This window comes from Castanea sativa, chromosome 1 (genome assembly GCF_040712315.1).
Source record: "Castanea sativa cultivar Marrone di Chiusa Pesio chromosome 1, ASM4071231v1".
NCBI lineage: Eukaryota > Viridiplantae > Streptophyta > Magnoliopsida > Fagales > Fagaceae > Castanea > Castanea sativa.
The window spans coordinates 21,052,821-21,070,525 of record NC_134013.1 but is presented as its reverse complement, the minus strand read 5'-3'; the positions used below and the strand labels follow the sequence as shown (position 1 = coordinate 21,070,525).

Genomic DNA, 17,705 nt, shown 5'->3' with positions numbered 1-17,705 from the left:
CATTAGGATAAACCGTTTTAGTCAAGTAGACATTTTTGTTAGTGAGTTAATGCTAGGATCAAATTGGTTGCAAGTTAATTGATTATGACCCAAAAAGTAGGGCCCAACAAATTTTTTTTGCAAATTTTTTTTTAATTCAATAGTTGCGAATTTATAGATTTGAATTTTAGATGTTTCATTTGGAAATATTAGGAGGTACCAATCAAATAAGTTATAAGGCTCTTAGTAAACAATACTTTCTATACATGTATAGATGCTTGTTTATAACATATATCATATCATTAAGATGTAAACATTCAAACTTTTAATGATAAAGAAATGCTAAAATGCAAATTGCACAATTTAAGTTTAACTGGAATTCATTTTAGACATTTAATTTTACCTTCATTTAACTGAGTCTTCTAAGTTTCAAACTTATTCAATTTAGACATTTTGTTCAATTTCATTAAAATTTTGTCATTAAGTATACAATTGACTAATGAAAAAAAATATTTTTTGAAAAAAAGATTGTCACATAAAATATCCATATTTTTTTATAGATTTTTTTTCTTCATGTGAGAGTAATATTTTTTAATTGCAAAGTTTTTTTTTTTTACTAAATTGGATGAAGACATGAGTTAAATAAATTTAAAACTTAAATGACTCAATTTTTTTTTTTGAGAGAGTTTAAATGACTCAATTGAATGAAAGTAAATTTAGATTACTGCAGTGAATTTTGGTTGAACTTATAGAGCGCAATTTGCATTGTAGCCATAAATAAATTATGCGTTAAAGAGACTTTGCAATTTAACTGATACTTTTTGGTGTTCTAATTGAAGACATCTAGAGTTTAAATATCATTTCCTCCAACTATTGAATTATTAAAAAAAATTATAGCAAATGTAGTACTTTTAAGTGCTTATAAAATAGAATCAACATATTTTTTTTGAAGTAAAAATTAAAAATACAATCAACATTATTACCATAGCACGTTGTTAATAAAATTTTAGATATTTTTAACCAAACACAAATTAATCAAACATATAGCATGCGTGGCATACAATGTGATACAAATCTAGAGTTAGAACTCACCATTGAAAACTAGATTTTTTTTCTTCAAGTGAGAAAAATATTTTTTAATGGAATTTTAAAAAAAAAATTGGATGAAGACATGAGTTAAATAAATTTGAAACTTAAATTACTCAATTGAATGAAAGTAAATTTAGATAACTACAATGAATTTTGGTCGAATTTAGAGAGTGCAATTTGCATTGTAGCCATAAATAAATTATGTGTTAAGAGACTTTGTAGTTTAACTGGTACTTTTTGGTATTTTAATTGAAGACATCTAGGGTTTAAATCTCATTTTCTCCATCTATTGAATTATTAAAAAATAAATTATAGCAAATGTAGTACTTTTAAGTGCTTTTTAAATACAATCAACATTGTTTTTTTTGAAGAAAAAATTAAAATACAATCAACATTATTACCATAGCACGTTGTTGATAAAATTTTAGATATTTTTAACTTCAACACAAATTAATCAAAAACATAGCATGTGTGGCATACAATGTGATACAAATCCAGAATTAGAACTCACCCTTAAAAACTAGCTTGTAAGGAAACGGTGTCCAAGAGCTTATATACACATGGTTAAACTTACACTTAAGCCATGTGGGATACTTGGATTATAACATACCACCATTCTCCACAGCCAAACTCCACGATGACTCACTCTATTGACATTGACCCGATGGTAGAGCTTACTCTATTTTGACAACTCCACTCACATATTAGTTATTCAATGACTTAGTAAGACATTTTACCATAAAACTACAACTCATTTGATCCCATACTCAATGAGCTATTTTTGATTATCCGACATGGTGGTTGACTCTAATACTAAGTAGTACAAACTCATAGGTAAAACTCACTCTTGAAAACCGGTTTGTAAGGAAAAAGTGCTCAAGACCTTATATATACGTGGTTAAGTTTGCACTTGAGCCATGTGAGAAACTGTAACATAATGGACCAAAAAAATAAAGATAAAAAACAAACCCAACTACTGAGTTGGGAATTGCCTTAGTGTGAGTTGGTTGAGGGTTTTTGGCTCATAAAGTCATTGTGATAGCGTATGGCTTCTAATTATTCTTCATTTTAGCCATTAAATTTTTTTCGTAAAATTACTCTACTTGCATTACAAGTAATGTTACTACATGTAAATCCTTGTGTGAGAATACCTATGGCTGTGGATATTTTGGGGATTTGAGTTATTTTATATTTGTGAGTTTGGTTGTAATACTTATCATTGATAGAGGATTTTTGATTGGTGTTGTCGTGGACATAGGCATAGATCATGCATGGAAGCTAAGATTGAAGAGGAGGATCAAGCTCTCTTATTTTTATTTTTAACTTCACGAAGGAAGCTTATTTTTAACTTCACTCATTCCTTCGTTACTATATTATTAACTTTAAACACAGAGGAAATACAAGTAATTTTGAAAGTTGAGGTAGTAAATTCACACAATTAATAGTTAAAGAACCAAATTAATAATTTCAGCTATACATTTTTTTTTAGGATACAAAATAGAAATTCTACTCTAAGTATATATGTGTGTGAAGCTCATTCTTGAAGACTTGAACCCTGGCTCTTGCTTCCCACACCCTACAAGCGCTTATACTTGTGAAGTTACACATATTATTATGTTTAAATTTGATTCATTTAATAATCAAACTTCAACCTAGACTTGAAAATGGCTTGTTCAATAAATAAATATGTATAAATAAGGTTTAAAAAAAAAAAAAAACTATGTCCAAATCAATCAATCAATATCAATATACATATAAAAGCAGAGATCTCATGTAGAAAAGCATAAAGTTCTGCCATGTGGAGCACTCTTTGAAAGAGAATTGAAATATTCTTAAACCACATCATAAATAAGAACAAATTTAGAATTAGGAACTCTTTATTTCCTTTGGTTCAATATTTTAAGACTACTCTATTTTATTTGATTCAATGTTTCAAGACTACTATTTGTTTCATTTGGTTCAATGTTTTAAGATTTTTCATTTCTCTCTCTCACACACAATTTTTTGCATTTTCATTCTTCCTTTTCACTCTACTCCTATATATACGTATGCCCACGACCCTTCATGTCATCTCATCTCAAATACACTCATATCAAAAACAATATCATTTACCTTCAACCTTTCAACGAGACCTACATAACTCTAATATTGTTGTACCATTTGATCCTAATCCGTATGAGTAGGATGTGATCAAGGAAGGGGGCTAGCATTTTTTATTCAGTAATAGTAGGTTATCGTTTTGATGTTGAAGTCGGATGTTATAGATTTTGTGAAGGTTGTGATTAACTTTGAGTCTTTTGGTGTTTGAGATTTTGGTATGGATAAGTCATAAATGTATTTTGTTGTAGAATGAAAGAAAAAGAAAAAGAAACATTCTAATTGATTATTTATGAAGTTAACTATTTTTTTTTTTAGGACTCATAATTTGTAAGTTTCTTTGTAGGTTTTTTACTGCTATTTTGTGCGATATAAATGATAGTGATAAAAATAAAAATCGATGATAATTTCAAAGTGTTTTCTATTTTTTTAAAATGATATGGAAGTCCAACTAAAAAAAATTGAATTTTGATAAATGGATGTGTTTTTAGCAAATTTCTTTGTCTAATCACGTTCTATTTATGTTGATAATTTACAAATGATTTCCTTAATTTCATTGAGATATTGAATTAGACGTTTGAGATTAAAGTCTCCATATTTTGGTTCTGAGAATAGAGTAGTTGAGGAACTGTTTGAGAGGTTGCTTAAATTTATATAATTTTAGAATATAAAAATATTTTATATTTTAAATTCTTATTTATAAATTTCAAAATCATTTAATCAATTAAAAAAATAAAGTCTACTTGTGGGGGGTAAAAAGACCCTGATGGGGATGTGGGCCTTTGGGCCGTGCTAAAGAAGGCCGACCTGCTTTTGGATTCAGAATTTGTTAGTACTACGGGTCGGCCCATACGCCGAGGATCCGAGGGTCTAGCCGAGGGTGATTTTCCCCTCGGACGGACACTGGAGAATCAGGGACTTCATGGTAAAGGTTAGGGAATGACACGGTCAAGACCAATGGTTAAAAGGGGTGAACTCTTGAATGTCCTAAGAGCACCGATGTCAGAGAAATACCGAAGATAAAGGCTGCCACCTCCACATTAAAGACCCTGCACCTACCACCCTGGCAGCATTAATGGGGAAGTGACACCTGAACAGTGGAAGGGAAACTTCTGGTTACTATTCAAAGGCACTGAGAAAAGAAATATCTAGGCTAAGGGAGAGTTGGGGCAACACGTGTACAAAGTATCAAAAAGAAGAGTATTTAAGGAGCAACCTAAAACAGAAATGAGGGAGACTTTTTTGTAATCTAAAAAGGAAAAAAGAAAAAAAGAGAAAGTGATAATATAAGAACAACTCTCGGCTTACGTCCGAGGAGGTTGATTTACAATATTCCTAGTTGTCTCCAAGTGTTTACAGTCTTTGGCTTGTCATTTAATCCTCAAACACTTCTAACCTGGGTTTCAAGCTCACACTCTATAAATTCATATTGTTTAAGGCTCATTGGGCCTGAGCCCATAACTGTTCTTGGGGCCAGGTGCAATTGTGCGCTTACACTACTTTAAACGGTAAATATTATAATATGTTTTAGTCTTATAGTGTTATACAATTTTTTTAATAAAATATGAATTAAGAAAATAAAATTTCAAAGTATTCAACAATATTGTGGGCAAACATAAATATTATACAAAAAAATAAATATTATATGTAGGTTTTAATATACATAAAAATGATTTCAAATGAAATTTGTAAAGTATTCGTGTATCATGCGGGACATCATCTAATTGTTTATAAACAATGTAGTTCATTTACGGCTCTAACAAAATGGAACGACTATACTTGTTTTCTTTTTTATAGCCCTAATAAAATGGAAACATTGAATGAAAAAAATAAAAAAAAATGGAAACATTATACACACACACACACACACACACACATATATTAAAGAAACATTATTATTATGGATAAAGTTTGACAACAAACTTGATTGTTGCTTAAGACTACAACTTCACTTAATATCTTTTTATAAGATGTGAATTCTAAAAAATCCACCAACCATTCGATTCCTTTGATAGATAAAAGGGCAAGGGGGGGGGGGGGGTGAAGGCCTTTGGTGTCCCCTCCAGTCAAGAATTGGGGCCTCACAATCACTATCCAATATGCTTTTCTATATTGGCAAGAATAGGTTGAAACTTTAGCATGGGCTCATGCATGCACAACTTTGGCTAATTTAATTCGATGGAGAGATAAACCAGTAGCTCTTTCCATTGTGCAAGCAAGATTGGGTGGATTAGCCCATTTTTTTGTAGGTACTATTGTAGGCCAAGTTGTAGAAGGGATTGCGAGACAGCCCAAGGCGGAGGAAAAAATATGAAGTACTTTATTGCTTAGTCTAGCTTTTATGGAAACTTTAACAATTTATGGACTGGTTGTAGCATTAATTATGGATATGATGCCAGAAATAGACCGATTTTATATCACCTTCAATTCAAATTAGCAAAAGCAATGTCTCCTTGCATGATATGGAAGATTAAAAATCAATAGGTATGTCATTAACCATATATTTAAAATTTCAAAATTTTGAAATATAACATTATACATAAAAAATAAGTTTATGAATCAAATAATAAATAACATCCGATTGGTATGAAATTTGAGATGTGTATTAAAAATATAAACAATATGTAATTCAATGGTTAGATTTTCAAAACATATAGTCATGTTAATTTTTTAATGGAAGTTTAAGTCTAAGGCTACAACCAAATTTTGTAATCAAACTTTGTCCAATTATTATTATTACTACCACTTCCTTATGTTCCATTACATGGATTTTTTTGCAAAATAACACCATTTTTCAAAAAAATTTGTTAGTTAGCAAGGTTTCCAAATTATTTAGAAAAACTAATATCTCAAGTCTTTTAAACTCGAGTTCACTGTAGCAACTCAAGCATAAGAGACTCGAGTTCCATGTTCTAGCCACGTTGATGTGGAAATTTAATCCACATGGAACTCGAGCTTATGAAACTCGAGTTCCTTACAAAATTCCTTTCGTTCCTTCACCTTTAGTTCTTACCTTCAATGAACTCTAGCAAAACATTCCTCACAGGTCCAATTTGATCCAACCAACTCCAGCAAAACCTTCCTCATAGGTCTGATTTGAGCAAAATCTCCACCACCCCATATCAATCCGATCAAAACCTTCCTCACAGGTCCTCAAAAACATCTCACTAGCAAAACCAAACCCAACAAAATACACAAAGCCAATTAGAACCCTACAATTCCAAACCCAACAAACATGCCACCACCTCATACCGACTAGAAACTACAAACCCATCTCGATTGGAACCTGTAAACACAAACCCAACAATTATGCCACCACCTCATCCCGAACGGAACTTGCAAACCCAAACCCAACAAACACAATTCATCCTGATAGGAGTTGAGCTTCAGTGGGAAACGAGAGATATGAAACGAGACAGAGTGAGAGAGAACCAGCTCAGTGATGAGCTTCGCCCATGGAGGCTCGATTTGGGCTTTGATCTAGAAAAAAAAAAAAAAAAAAGAAGGTTCAAACTTCAAAGAGAGAGAGAGAGAGAGAAGAAGAGGTTCAAAGACGAAGAAGATCAGTCAGTTTTTTTGATTTGATTTTCTATTAAGGAACTCGAGTTCCATGTGGATTAAAATTCCACATTAGCATGCCAAAACATGGAACTCGAGTATTTTATGCCCGAGTTGCTATAGTGAACTCGAGTCTAAGACACTCGAGATGTTAGTTTCTTAAATAGTTTGAAAACATTGCTAATTAACAAAATTATTAGCAAAATTGTGTTATTCTGCAAAACAAATCCCTATCACATCCACCTCTGAAAGTTTTGACCTAAATAAAATAATCCACAACACTAAATAAATTCTAATTAAAATTACTCCCTCTCAAACGGGGTGGTAATCATAACTCTTAAACCATGAGGTCGTACCAGACAGCTGTATCACTCTATTTTGGCACATGAAATCTACTTCCATGCAGCTTGATAAGAATTAAGTTTGGAATTAATTTAGTTTTCATGCTTCTTAACAATGGAGAAATTTACTTCCATTGTAATAAGGGGGGAAAATTGCATTCTATCTGAATAAATAACTGATCTGCAAAATTAGAGCCCAGCTGGCCTAGTTGTGACTTTTGAACAGCTTGCAAAACCATAGCACTTTTACTTGATGCAAAAAACTTTGCTAACATTCATTCTATAAGAAAGAGATGTATAAAAGGTTCAATTAGGATAACCACAATTAAGTCTTATAGCATACTACATATAAAGCTGATAGCTAATATGAGAATTAAACTAAAGAAGCAGAAATAGTCTGATAAACTAAGGTCAGCAACATGCAATTTTTTCTGTTGTCCATTAGCACTGGGGCTGATCCAAACCAGAGGCAACTAGTGGAGGCATGGTAGGAATGCGATTTGGTGATCCATTCTCAACGGGTGGCGGCACACCCCATTTTCCTTCAGATTCAAGTGGCTCAAATACATGAACCCCACCATCTGTTAGTCCTATGGCAAACTGGTTTGGGTCTTGTGGATTTGCAGCAATCACTAGTGGATATACTGAAGAACTGCATCAACATGGGAAAAAACAAAGAGGAATAAAAAGGTCATACCCAATGCACAAAGCTCCAAGTGGAAATCATATATGCTGAATTCTGGCTCAGATTCCGCTATGTGCAAATGCAAAACTCTAAATATCAGAATCATTATTCTTGTTAAGCAGGGACGGAGCCAGGATTTTAAGTTAAGGGGGGCGATTTTGACCTCTAGTTTGGCATCTTCTTAATCGTGGAGGTTTTTTTTTTTTTAATTTTTAATGTGTGCATTTGCTAGGTAAAGACAAAATTATTCTATTTAAAACTTTTTAAAGGGCAAATATTTATTTGAGTAAAATTGGTTAATTAGACTTAATTTTTTTTAGTTTGCTATTGGTGATTTTTGTTGTTACACAAATGTTTTTGGGCTAGTATATGTTGTTTTAGATTTTAGATCTATAAAATTTTAATGGCCTTTAAAATGAGAAAAGTGCTAGAAGTATATTGATGATATAGTGAGTAATTATTGATAAGTAAAAAAGTTATGCAAGTAATAAACCCAGATGCGAACCAATAAGAATTTGTACCTCAACAGTTTATAAAAATATTGTAAATAAGTTTGTATCTTTAACGTTACTCTAAAAAGATTTAATAATATTGTTAATAGGGTAAAATGTAATTTTATAGAACAAAATTGCTAAAATTAATGCATATATATATATATATCAATTTTTTTTTTTTTTAAATTAGGGGGGGCCACTGCCCCCCTTGGTCAATGAATGCCTCCGTCCCTGTTGTTAAGGGCCATATATGCATTATGCAAAATTTGTTAGTAACTGTTATATACCATAAAAGTCAGGAAGCTGAGGCTACATAGTATCGGATAAATTTTAAACTGAGTTTATATGAAAAAGAAGCATGTTTTGTCATCTATGATCCATTGTAAACAGGATGGCTATCTATAAACCATTTTGGAGCTATCTCCTCCATGCTACTATGTGGTGGTTTATACAGCGGAGACCATCCATGTGTATTATTTAAACAAGTCATATGAGTCATTAAAAAAACCATGTGATTAAAGCCACACATGGATAGTCTCTTCAATCGCCATATAGTGTGTTGGAGGAAGATAGCTTCAAACAAGTTTAGAGCCAAACTTTTTCCATACATTAAATGCTAATTAATTCATACAAATTTCTTTAATGTATCTGTGTACTTAGTATAAATGCTTAATAAAAAAGTTGCACATGACATGAACCTTCTACATTTTTGTTGTAGTGCGCATTAGGATCTATGATCTCAAAATCACCCATGATACATACTATGAAATTGAACAATAGATGGTAAGTGGTGACTAGGAAATTTGAAATTTGATAGTATGCATATCTTGCTAAATGAGGCCTATGCCAAGCTTCTTAACAGATAGATTAAAAAAGGATCATTGAATACCTGGCATTAAGATAAGCAGTAGGATTAATCTGACATCGTAATTGGAGATTTGAAGCCCCAAATACACGCACAGTTCCATCCAAAAATCCGGCATAAATTAACTGGCTATCACAGGAGAATATTGCATGGGAGATTGGCGGTGAAGATTCTTCTACAACCCACTGGAATCACATAACATCATTATCTATTCTGAAGGAAAAAAATGGAAAGAGGGAGAACAGAGTTGGAATGAAGTTGCTCATCCATGTTTTTTCCCCCCTACAATTTTGACTTGTTGCCACCACTAAGCAAATCCTTACCACAATTTTAGATAGGATAATTATAGAGGAGGCAAGTCCACAGGACAAGACATTTGATTACTTTAATAAAAAGCTAAGATGAAGATACCTGCTTCACACATTCAAGTTTCTTTGTTTCATATATGGCAAGTTGTGTTCCATGTACAGCAAGGAAGTGTATTTGATCCTGGTGAAACTGAACTTGGGTATCTGACATTGCCATGGATGTCCTTCCAGCTGGAATCTGCAAGAAACTGTTGTTCTGTCGCTCCCACTTATCAGAGTTCCACACAATAATCTGGAAGAAGAGGATACAAAAATTTTGATCACGTCAGAAATAATTATGACAGCCATTTTGTTTGAATGTGTCCACTGTCTATACCTAGGTGAAGAGTGAAATTTTGTTGTGTATCTATTTTGCACCTAGTAAAATAGCATAATGAAGAGCTCTCTTGAATATGATATTTTATTATTCATACTGGAAACCTCTATCCCTCTCTCTCTCTCTCTCTCTCTCTCTCTCTCTCTCTCTCATCTCATGGGCAACTGCAGGAAACCCAAGTCTGGTGGCTCATTTTACCAGCAGACAAACAGATTTAAGCTATCAAACAAGGAAATCAATATCAGACAACTATTTGACCTAGTTCAGACTGCTAGAGTTCCCCAAAAGGAAAGCTATAGAAGATCAATTACTAACCTGAGCATCTGCTCCAGAAGAAACAAGCACATTGAGCACATGTGAGAAGGCCAGGCCAGTGACTCTTTTAGAATGACCCTGAAGCTTGCTCTTAACCTACAACAAGAAAGAAAATGACCAAATTCCCAGATTTTCACTTTAATGGGTACCAATGCATTTGTCCATGCCATAATGTGTGTTACCTCATCTACCCGGACATTATATATGAGAATTGTGGAATCATCCATGCCAACTGCAATAATATTGTTATCTTGAGGGTGGAAAGCAAGATATGTTGCTGCCGGTGGTGGAGGCATGAAAGTTGTCATAACCTGTAATTTCCCAATTATAATTTATAATTGGTCAGTCAAAGTGTGGTAGATATCAGATGCAGCATTAAAATAAGCCCCAAGTGATCTGCGTTATGGGTGATAGATGTCAGATGCAGCATTAAAATATATCAGATGCAACATTAAAATAAGCCCCAAGTGATCAGCATTATGGGTGATGAGATTATTAGAATTATGGTTAAATGATTAAACTCACTGATTCCTAATAGCTTAAGCTTTTGGAACAATCGGTAATTTAACATGGTGTCAGAGTAGGAGATCCTGAGTTCAATCCCTGTTTTCACTCTACCTCCCATTTAAAATGTTAAATTCCTACTTGTTGAGCCCCCACTTATTAAGGGGAAGCTTAGGCTTACAAGTGAGGGGGAGTGTTAGAATTATGGTTACATGATTAAACTCACAATTTTTTAATAGTTTAAGATTTTGGGACAATCGGTAATTTAACAAGGATAAAATAGAAACTTCAGTGCATCAAATCTTGAGTTGATTTGGTCAAAATTAAAATAAGAATATAGGCCTAGATCTGTTAGCAACCTCCCAAATAAGCTTCTCACCAGCATCTACAGCTTAGACCAAATTATACCTTGCGAAAGGACATACCTCTCACCCATTTACAGCATGCAAACTTAAATCACACCTCATAATGATCTAGTTTTAGACATTACCTTAAATGTCATCATGTTGAACAGAGAAATTTTTCCTCCAGATGCTGACATGACATAAGAATCATTCTTGGACAAAGCAAAACATGATAGAGCGTCCTCTGGTTTAGCCTCAGTTAAATCATTGGTCATTGTTATTCCTGATGGTGGTTGTACTAATTGAGGAGAAGCCTTGGTAGTTGCCTACACCACATCACAATAATCACCCTTTTATTCATTAAGAAGCGTAGGTTCAGAGTGAAACAAGAAGCTCTATATTCATGGAAGGAAATTTAAGGGAGGAACAGATTTAGAGAAAAGATGGGAACTTTATACCTTGCCACTCAAATTAGGGTCACATCGTTGCCATTTCCAGAGTAGATGGATCGCATTTGCTGCTAATGCCAAAATACCAGTTCCTGAATTAGTATAAATCAACCTTGAGATCTGCAGAGACACAGGAGAAGGTAATCAAAAACCATTTTTTTAAATCTGGCACTTAAAAGATAATAGACTGTAAAAAGAAGAAAAAATAACAAAGATGGCATCTGAGATAATTTTAATGGAACATATGACCTTGGAATTCCATCTTTCATTGCATTTAAATGACCAAGTTTTGTTTGATGTGTTATATAATTTAAAAAATAAACCATAAAACTGAATGTGCTCATGCTCAGATAAATTTTTGAAAATTTAGTTTAGCAAACTATCTGTGGAACTAGAAAACTTGAATAAATTTATAGGAGGTATAAACTAACAACACCTAGCTAATATGCTCACAAAGTTGTAACTGAAATTCAAAAGGATCAAGAAATTTAATTATTGTATACTTCAGAAAGAGCACATGCTAAACATTAATTAAAATGTGTGAATAAATTGTATACTTCAGAAAAATATAAATATCAATGATAAGTGCTAGGCCAAACTACCATCCGTTTGTATGCACAATGGACCAAGAAATTTAATATTCCCTGATACTCCTAGATATCCTAATAAATCATACCTTGTCTGATTTGACACGAGCTTCTGGGAGCTTCAATGACCTAAACCGAGCAGGTTCACTAATTTCAGTGAGCTTCCAAATCTTTGTTTGGTTGACTTCTTCAGCTAGTTTAGGTTTCACATTCTCCAAGTTTCTTGTCTCTCCATTCTAGCAAGCCATCGGAATGAATTAGTCCATGATTTTAAATATTAATGAAGCACAGAATTAAGATTCATTTTAATGTAAAGAAGTAGTGTCTGAGAGAGAGAGAGAGTGAAATTAGAAGTTACGCAGAAATTGTATGTGATGGAGTCAGAATTACACACATGTATGAATCACATAGGTCAAGGAAAACATGAATATTAAAGTAGAATTTCATTTGGTGTACTAATTACAAATCACATGATATAGATAGCAATTCTCTTAAGCTGAACAAAGGAAGATTTTACAAGACAGACCCTTGTTACAGTCTCAGATGCACTTCTTGCTGCAATAAGAGGATGATTTTCGTAAGCACGCATCAACCGCATCCCATCAACTGTTGCTAAGATTTTGATTCTGTTGTCATTTGCAGAAACAGCCAATAATGTCCCTTCCTTGTTGAAACGGATTCGTGGACTTGCCTTTAATTAAAAAAGTATTTGAGCAACTCAGACCACTGTTCTTTTTGTACACATTATTGTGATAAAAGTAGAACTGCAACCAAGGCAAAAAATAGAAACAATATATAGAATTTACAAACATCCATAAAATAACTTACTGGTAGTCCACCCTCAGCATCAATAGTTGTCAAAAGATTGGGATTATCCATATCCCAAACCTTAATTGTATATTCATCACCAACAGCCAAGAACCGATTCTTGGTTGAATCAAATTGAACAATTCCAAGAGAACGTTTATTTAATCCTAAGTAGGTTCTCTTCACATGACCTTCATTTTCATTCCACTCAACAATGTGTGACTCACCATCTTTACTGGTTCCACATGAAAAAAGCCTACAATTTTCAATCACAGCATTGACTTTTGAGGTTTTCCATAATAGGATTAAATTGAAAGGAAAACAATAGAATGGTGTAAAAGTTCCAGTAGATAAACCTTCTCCCATCAGCACTATAAGCCATTGTAGTACATGAACGGCCAGGAGCATCATAGTCAACCCTCGATCCCATCATGTCATATAACCATGCTTTTATCTTTCCATCCACTGATGTTGAAAAGACAAACTGAGACATTACAGAAAAGGAAGAAACTTAAATAAACTGAGAGTAAATAAGCCATAGGATGCAAGACGTGTATAAAATAGTCATATTGAAGTATCAAGCTGAGTCCTTACATGAACATTTTCTTTGCAGTGGGGACACACAGAATGAACCGGAGCATCATGACCTTCAAAAGTATACAATTTTGCACCAGTAGCTGCATCCCAGACCTTTAAAGAACGAAAACTAGTAACTAAATAATCTTTTATTTTTATGACTAACAGTGTAACTACTATTTGTAACTAACCTTGATAGTCTTGTCATCACCGCAAGTTATAACAGAGAGTTGCTTAGTAGGGTAACAGAACGCAAGATCGTTCACACTACCAACGTGAGCATCAATCTAGAAATTAAATTTTTTTTTAAAAGGGTGTTAGAAACAAATGATGAAAGATATATTGCAAGAGAGAAGAAAATAGAACTTACCTCCAAATGCTGGCGAATGTCATTCCCAGAATGATAAGTATATAGTTGCATCATGTGTTTAGAATATGCAACTCCTGTTTGATGCCCAAAAAAAAAAAATAATAATAATGATATAGCAAATTTAGATCATAGGCTATTTCAAAAAATTTTGCTGTCCAAATATTTAATCTCACCAAATAAAGAACCATCAGGGCTCCATGCTATTCGCTTAACCGAGACACATGGATCTTTGATTAAAGTTGCCTGAATTTCATCAGATTTAGAATTTAGATTTCTCCAATGAAATAAACCATTGACTTGCTTTTTAGTTATATTAATTGGGAAGGGAACCTACCTTTAATATCAGAGAACTTGCTCCAATATTCCATACCTGAAAATTTCTTGAAGCCACCTTCTCCCTGGAACTTACTTCCCACAAACTTATGTCGCCCAAAATGGTGCCAACTGAAAAATCAATTTAAGAAACACTAGTCAATTTAAGCTTAAACAGATAAATATTTACCCGATATAACAGCCACCATAAAAACCAAATGGTCATTAAAAGAAGCTAGTGGAAACCAACCTAGAAGTAGTGTCTGTTGAACAGGATGAAAATCCATACTTGTGGGAATTGATCCCTGATTTAATGTTCGCGCTACAGTCTTTGGCAATTCATCAGTTAGGTTAAACAACATGCTGTGACTTTGACCAGGATTGGTTACTGGAAACATTGCCTGTAGAAAAATGTATGAATATCATTCAGATAATTATTTAACTGTGACCCAAAGTTGATATCATTTGCTTCTGCTGTTAAACTTACCCGATCTGAACCCCCAGGGTACCTTGTTTTTGACATATCATCTATATCCCCAAGACCCTTTGAAACTGCAGCTATAGCTAGAAAATAATATATATTTAGGAACAAAAATAGAGGAATTTGTATGCCAGAGATTAGTATAAAATATGAAACTTTCTCAGGGATTTTACTAAGAGTTAGTGAATAATTTGAATCAGTACCTGGATTTGTTACAGTACCAAAACCAATACCAATTCCAGAAACTGCTTGATGAGTTGTAGTTGAGGGATTTGATATCCATGATGTGAGAGGTGTCTGAAATGATGTTGATGGGGGTTGGAAGGGCTGATTACAATGGCAAACAAAAGTGCAATTCAGAAAAGGCTTAAAAGACTGTAGGCATGATTAAAATCCAAGTTAACTTAGTCTTTGAACGAGAACAAAGAAAATAGTTTATCATTTACCCCATTTGTAGCCATTGGAAGAAAACCTTCAAATTTTGGTGTGGAGCTTATCATTTGATTGTTTGCAGCTAGTTGTGCAAATGAATCAGTGGGGTTTTTGCAACTGTGATCCAAAAAGAGGGTTCTTATATCAGGATTCTGTCTAGGATTTGAGCAAAGTGAATGCTGCCAATTCAAGCTGTCAAATTACACACCAAAATCAGTTTACTCTTTACGGCCTATAGACATAGCCAGAAGTTATAATGAGTATCATACTATAACTCCCCAATAATTAGAGCATCCTTGAGCTAATGATGTCATATTACCTTTGGTTGATAAGCATCCTTAACCTCGAGCCCCTTATGTTAGGCAGCTGCAATTTTTCCCGGAAAAGTGGGTTTGCCTCAAGAAGCTTCTTAAGTTCAATAAACATGATTGCTCTTGCTGTCTTTGTATCTCTATAATTAGAGAGCTGATCATTTTCCCTGCATAAACCCACATGATATTTCATAGTGCTGTCCACATAGCATACATCATTATCACCAACTTGAAGTGGAAACTCAGAATTCTGTATAGAACATGTACCTAAAATTATCTAGAGTAAGGAGCATAGTAATTTCCTTGAACAAGTCCTCATTGAAAGAGGCAAAAACCTTCAAATCCTTCACAAGAATTTCTACAGCCTTGCTGCGATCCAGCCTGATTTATTATAATTGAAAAAAAAAAAAAAAGAGCAGACAATTTAAAAATGAGCAAAAAAGTAAAAAAGTTTTGATGAGTTAGCAAAGACCATAATTTTTTTTTATTATAAATTTTTAAGAATCACGAACTTACTTATCCAAAGCCTCAAGGTACTTTTGCTTTCGAATTTCGAAAAAGATCTTCATGGAATATCGGTTATCATCTGGACTGGTGAACCCGGAAAGATAATTCTCGACCTCATCCCAGTTCCCGCTAAGCACCAACTCCTCAAAGTACTTGAGGTTAAAGAACAATCCCGATTCTTGCTCTAGCCTACTCAAACAATAAATAAATAAAAACTACTAATTATAATGGAATTGTGCAATTACTTAACCAAAAAGAAAAAAAACAAATTGGAAGATGAAAACAAGGGATTGGACAAGAAATTACTTGTGAGCAGTGTCTTTGAACTTTTCCTCATCTAGGAACTGCAAGATCAGGAAGATTAGGTCCCTGCTGAGCGTAGACGCCATTGGAAATTTCCTATTCTTAACTCAGAAACCTGCATACGAACCATTATCACTAACAACAATCACAATTCTTATGAACAACGACAAAAAGAAACAACTAAACCAGCAGGCTAACAAACAAAAGCTTTTGTTTTGTGTTATTTATTTCAGTTTTAAAAGAAAACAAAATCCCAGGAAAAGGAAATCACTTTTCCTTCCAGAGAAAACACATAATTTCTGAACCTTGTGTAACTGTCAATTCTCAGAAAAATTGAATTTCATTGAAACATGCAGCACGCAAAAACTGATTTAAGAACACCAACAACAACAACAACAACAACAACAACAACAACAAAAATGTACGTCAACCAAAATCAAAACAAAATAAGTCAAAATTAAAAATTTACGCCAACTACAAGCAAAACCCACTTGAATCATCATGATTATAACAAAAGGTAGGCAGAAAAAAATTGATCTGAGAAGTAAGAACACTAAAACAAGTTCAAAGAAAAAAACATGTACGTCAACCAAAATTAAAACAAAAACAAAAAAACAAGTAAAAATTCACGCTTTATAAAACAACATGCAAAACCCACTTGAATCATCGTGATTATAACAAAATTATGCAGAATTTGAGACAGGTAAGCGTGAATTACCGAGACTAAGGTACAGAAAAATTAGGGCTTTCAGATATTCATAAACAGTAAAGTAGCTTTTTATGCTTTAACCTTGTGAAATTGAAGATGCTAGAAAGCAGAAAAAAGCGCATGTGAGGTGAGTAGTACTAAGAATGAAAACAAACAAAAGCTACCCATCTGAAAGATAAAAGCTAAAAACAGAGAAACTCACCGTCAAAAACAGAGTATTAGAGAAAACAGAGCACTGACTTAAGCGCTAAGACTCTCTCTCTCTCTCTCTCTGAGTCTGAGAAAGCTCTCTTTTCCAGAAGATGCTAATGATGACGATGACTGATTGAGAGAGACTGAGCACCACTGAGACATAGCAGAGGGCATTTATTTATACTACAAAGGCGGCATTTTCGATGTAAATGATAAGTACTAGAGCTTATCATGATAAGTACAAGGTCGTATCATGTACGTTTTATAACTTTAAGGAAAGCAGTCGAAAAGTGGGTCCCAGAAAGCGAAAGATCACTCGAACAGCTGTCTTAAACTTTGTTAGAAGATAGACAGCGACAGTTGAGGTCGAATATCTATTGTTCCCACTCCGATTCATTCAATACCAACTAGAGATTGACTGAAAGTGAATTCCTTACAAAGTTAATTTAAACAAAAAAAAAAAAAATTCCTAATTTTACCCCAAAATTATTGAAAAAAAAAAAAGGGTTTGTTTGATTAGTTATTGGACCATGAGTACTACTTTTTTTAAAAATAATAATATATTTAGAAGGATTTCCAATTTGAGAAAGTGAAAATTAATATTTAAAAATAATAATAATCGTCTAGATTATATTCTTTCTATTTTTCAAGTGAAATGTAAAATACCTGTTTAAAAGTTAGATTCAAAGTTGAAGAAATCTATGGTCTAGATCT

At 33.4% G+C, this 17,705-nt stretch overlaps 1 protein-coding gene across 5 annotated transcripts; it reads right to left on the bottom strand.

Moving 5' to 3' along the window:
- Nucleotides 1–7,314: 7,314 nt before the first annotated feature.
- Nucleotides 7,315–17,143, bottom strand: LOC142617974 (topless-related protein 1-like). Of its 5 annotated transcripts, none has more exons than XM_075790955.1 (25): nucleotides 17,002–17,143; nucleotides 16,094–16,205; nucleotides 15,797–15,976; nucleotides 15,548–15,661; nucleotides 15,289–15,447; nucleotides 14,984–15,161; nucleotides 14,741–14,864; nucleotides 14,544–14,620; nucleotides 14,307–14,457; nucleotides 14,079–14,188; nucleotides 13,918–13,987; nucleotides 13,745–13,818; nucleotides 13,566–13,661; nucleotides 13,393–13,488; nucleotides 13,155–13,282; nucleotides 12,820–13,054; nucleotides 12,518–12,682; nucleotides 12,081–12,227; nucleotides 11,414–11,524; nucleotides 11,102–11,281; nucleotides 10,290–10,418; nucleotides 10,108–10,203; nucleotides 9,520–9,708; nucleotides 9,133–9,293; nucleotides 7,315–7,716 (listed from the first exon to the last, which is right to left on the bottom strand). In XM_075790955.1, the coding sequence occupies exons 2-25, from the start codon at nucleotides 16,174–16,176 to the stop codon at nucleotides 7,506–7,508; spliced, it is 3,264 nt and encodes a 1,087-aa protein (XP_075647070.1). In that variant the 5' UTR covers nucleotides 16,177–16,205; nucleotides 17,002–17,143; the 3' UTR covers nucleotides 7,315–7,505. The 5 variants fall into 5 exon arrangements, with proteins under 5 accessions (XP_075647070.1, XP_075647087.1, XP_075647082.1 ...); XM_075790972.1 differs by having other exon boundaries at nucleotides 14,115–14,188; nucleotides 17,002–17,140; XM_075790967.1 differs by having other exon boundaries at nucleotides 14,544–14,614; nucleotides 17,002–17,140.
- Nucleotides 17,144–17,705: the final 562 nt, after the last annotated feature.

What these genes read in the sequence shown, in the direction of transcription:
- LOC142617974 (XM_075790955.1), bottom strand. Translation starts at nt 16,176, where the DNA reads ATGGCGTCTACGCTCAGCAGGGACCTAATCTTCCTGATCTTGCAGTTC. An exon ending in CTTACTCTAGATAATTTTAG is followed by an intron (nt 15,448 to 15,547) that starts GTACATGTTCTA and finishes GGGTTTATGCAG; the next exon opens with GGAAAATGATCAGCTCTCTA. An exon ending in ACCCTAATTTGAGTGGCAAG is followed by an intron (nt 11,282 to 11,413) that starts GTATAAAGTTCC and finishes GATGTGGTGTAG; the next exon opens with GCAACTACCAAGGCTTCTCC.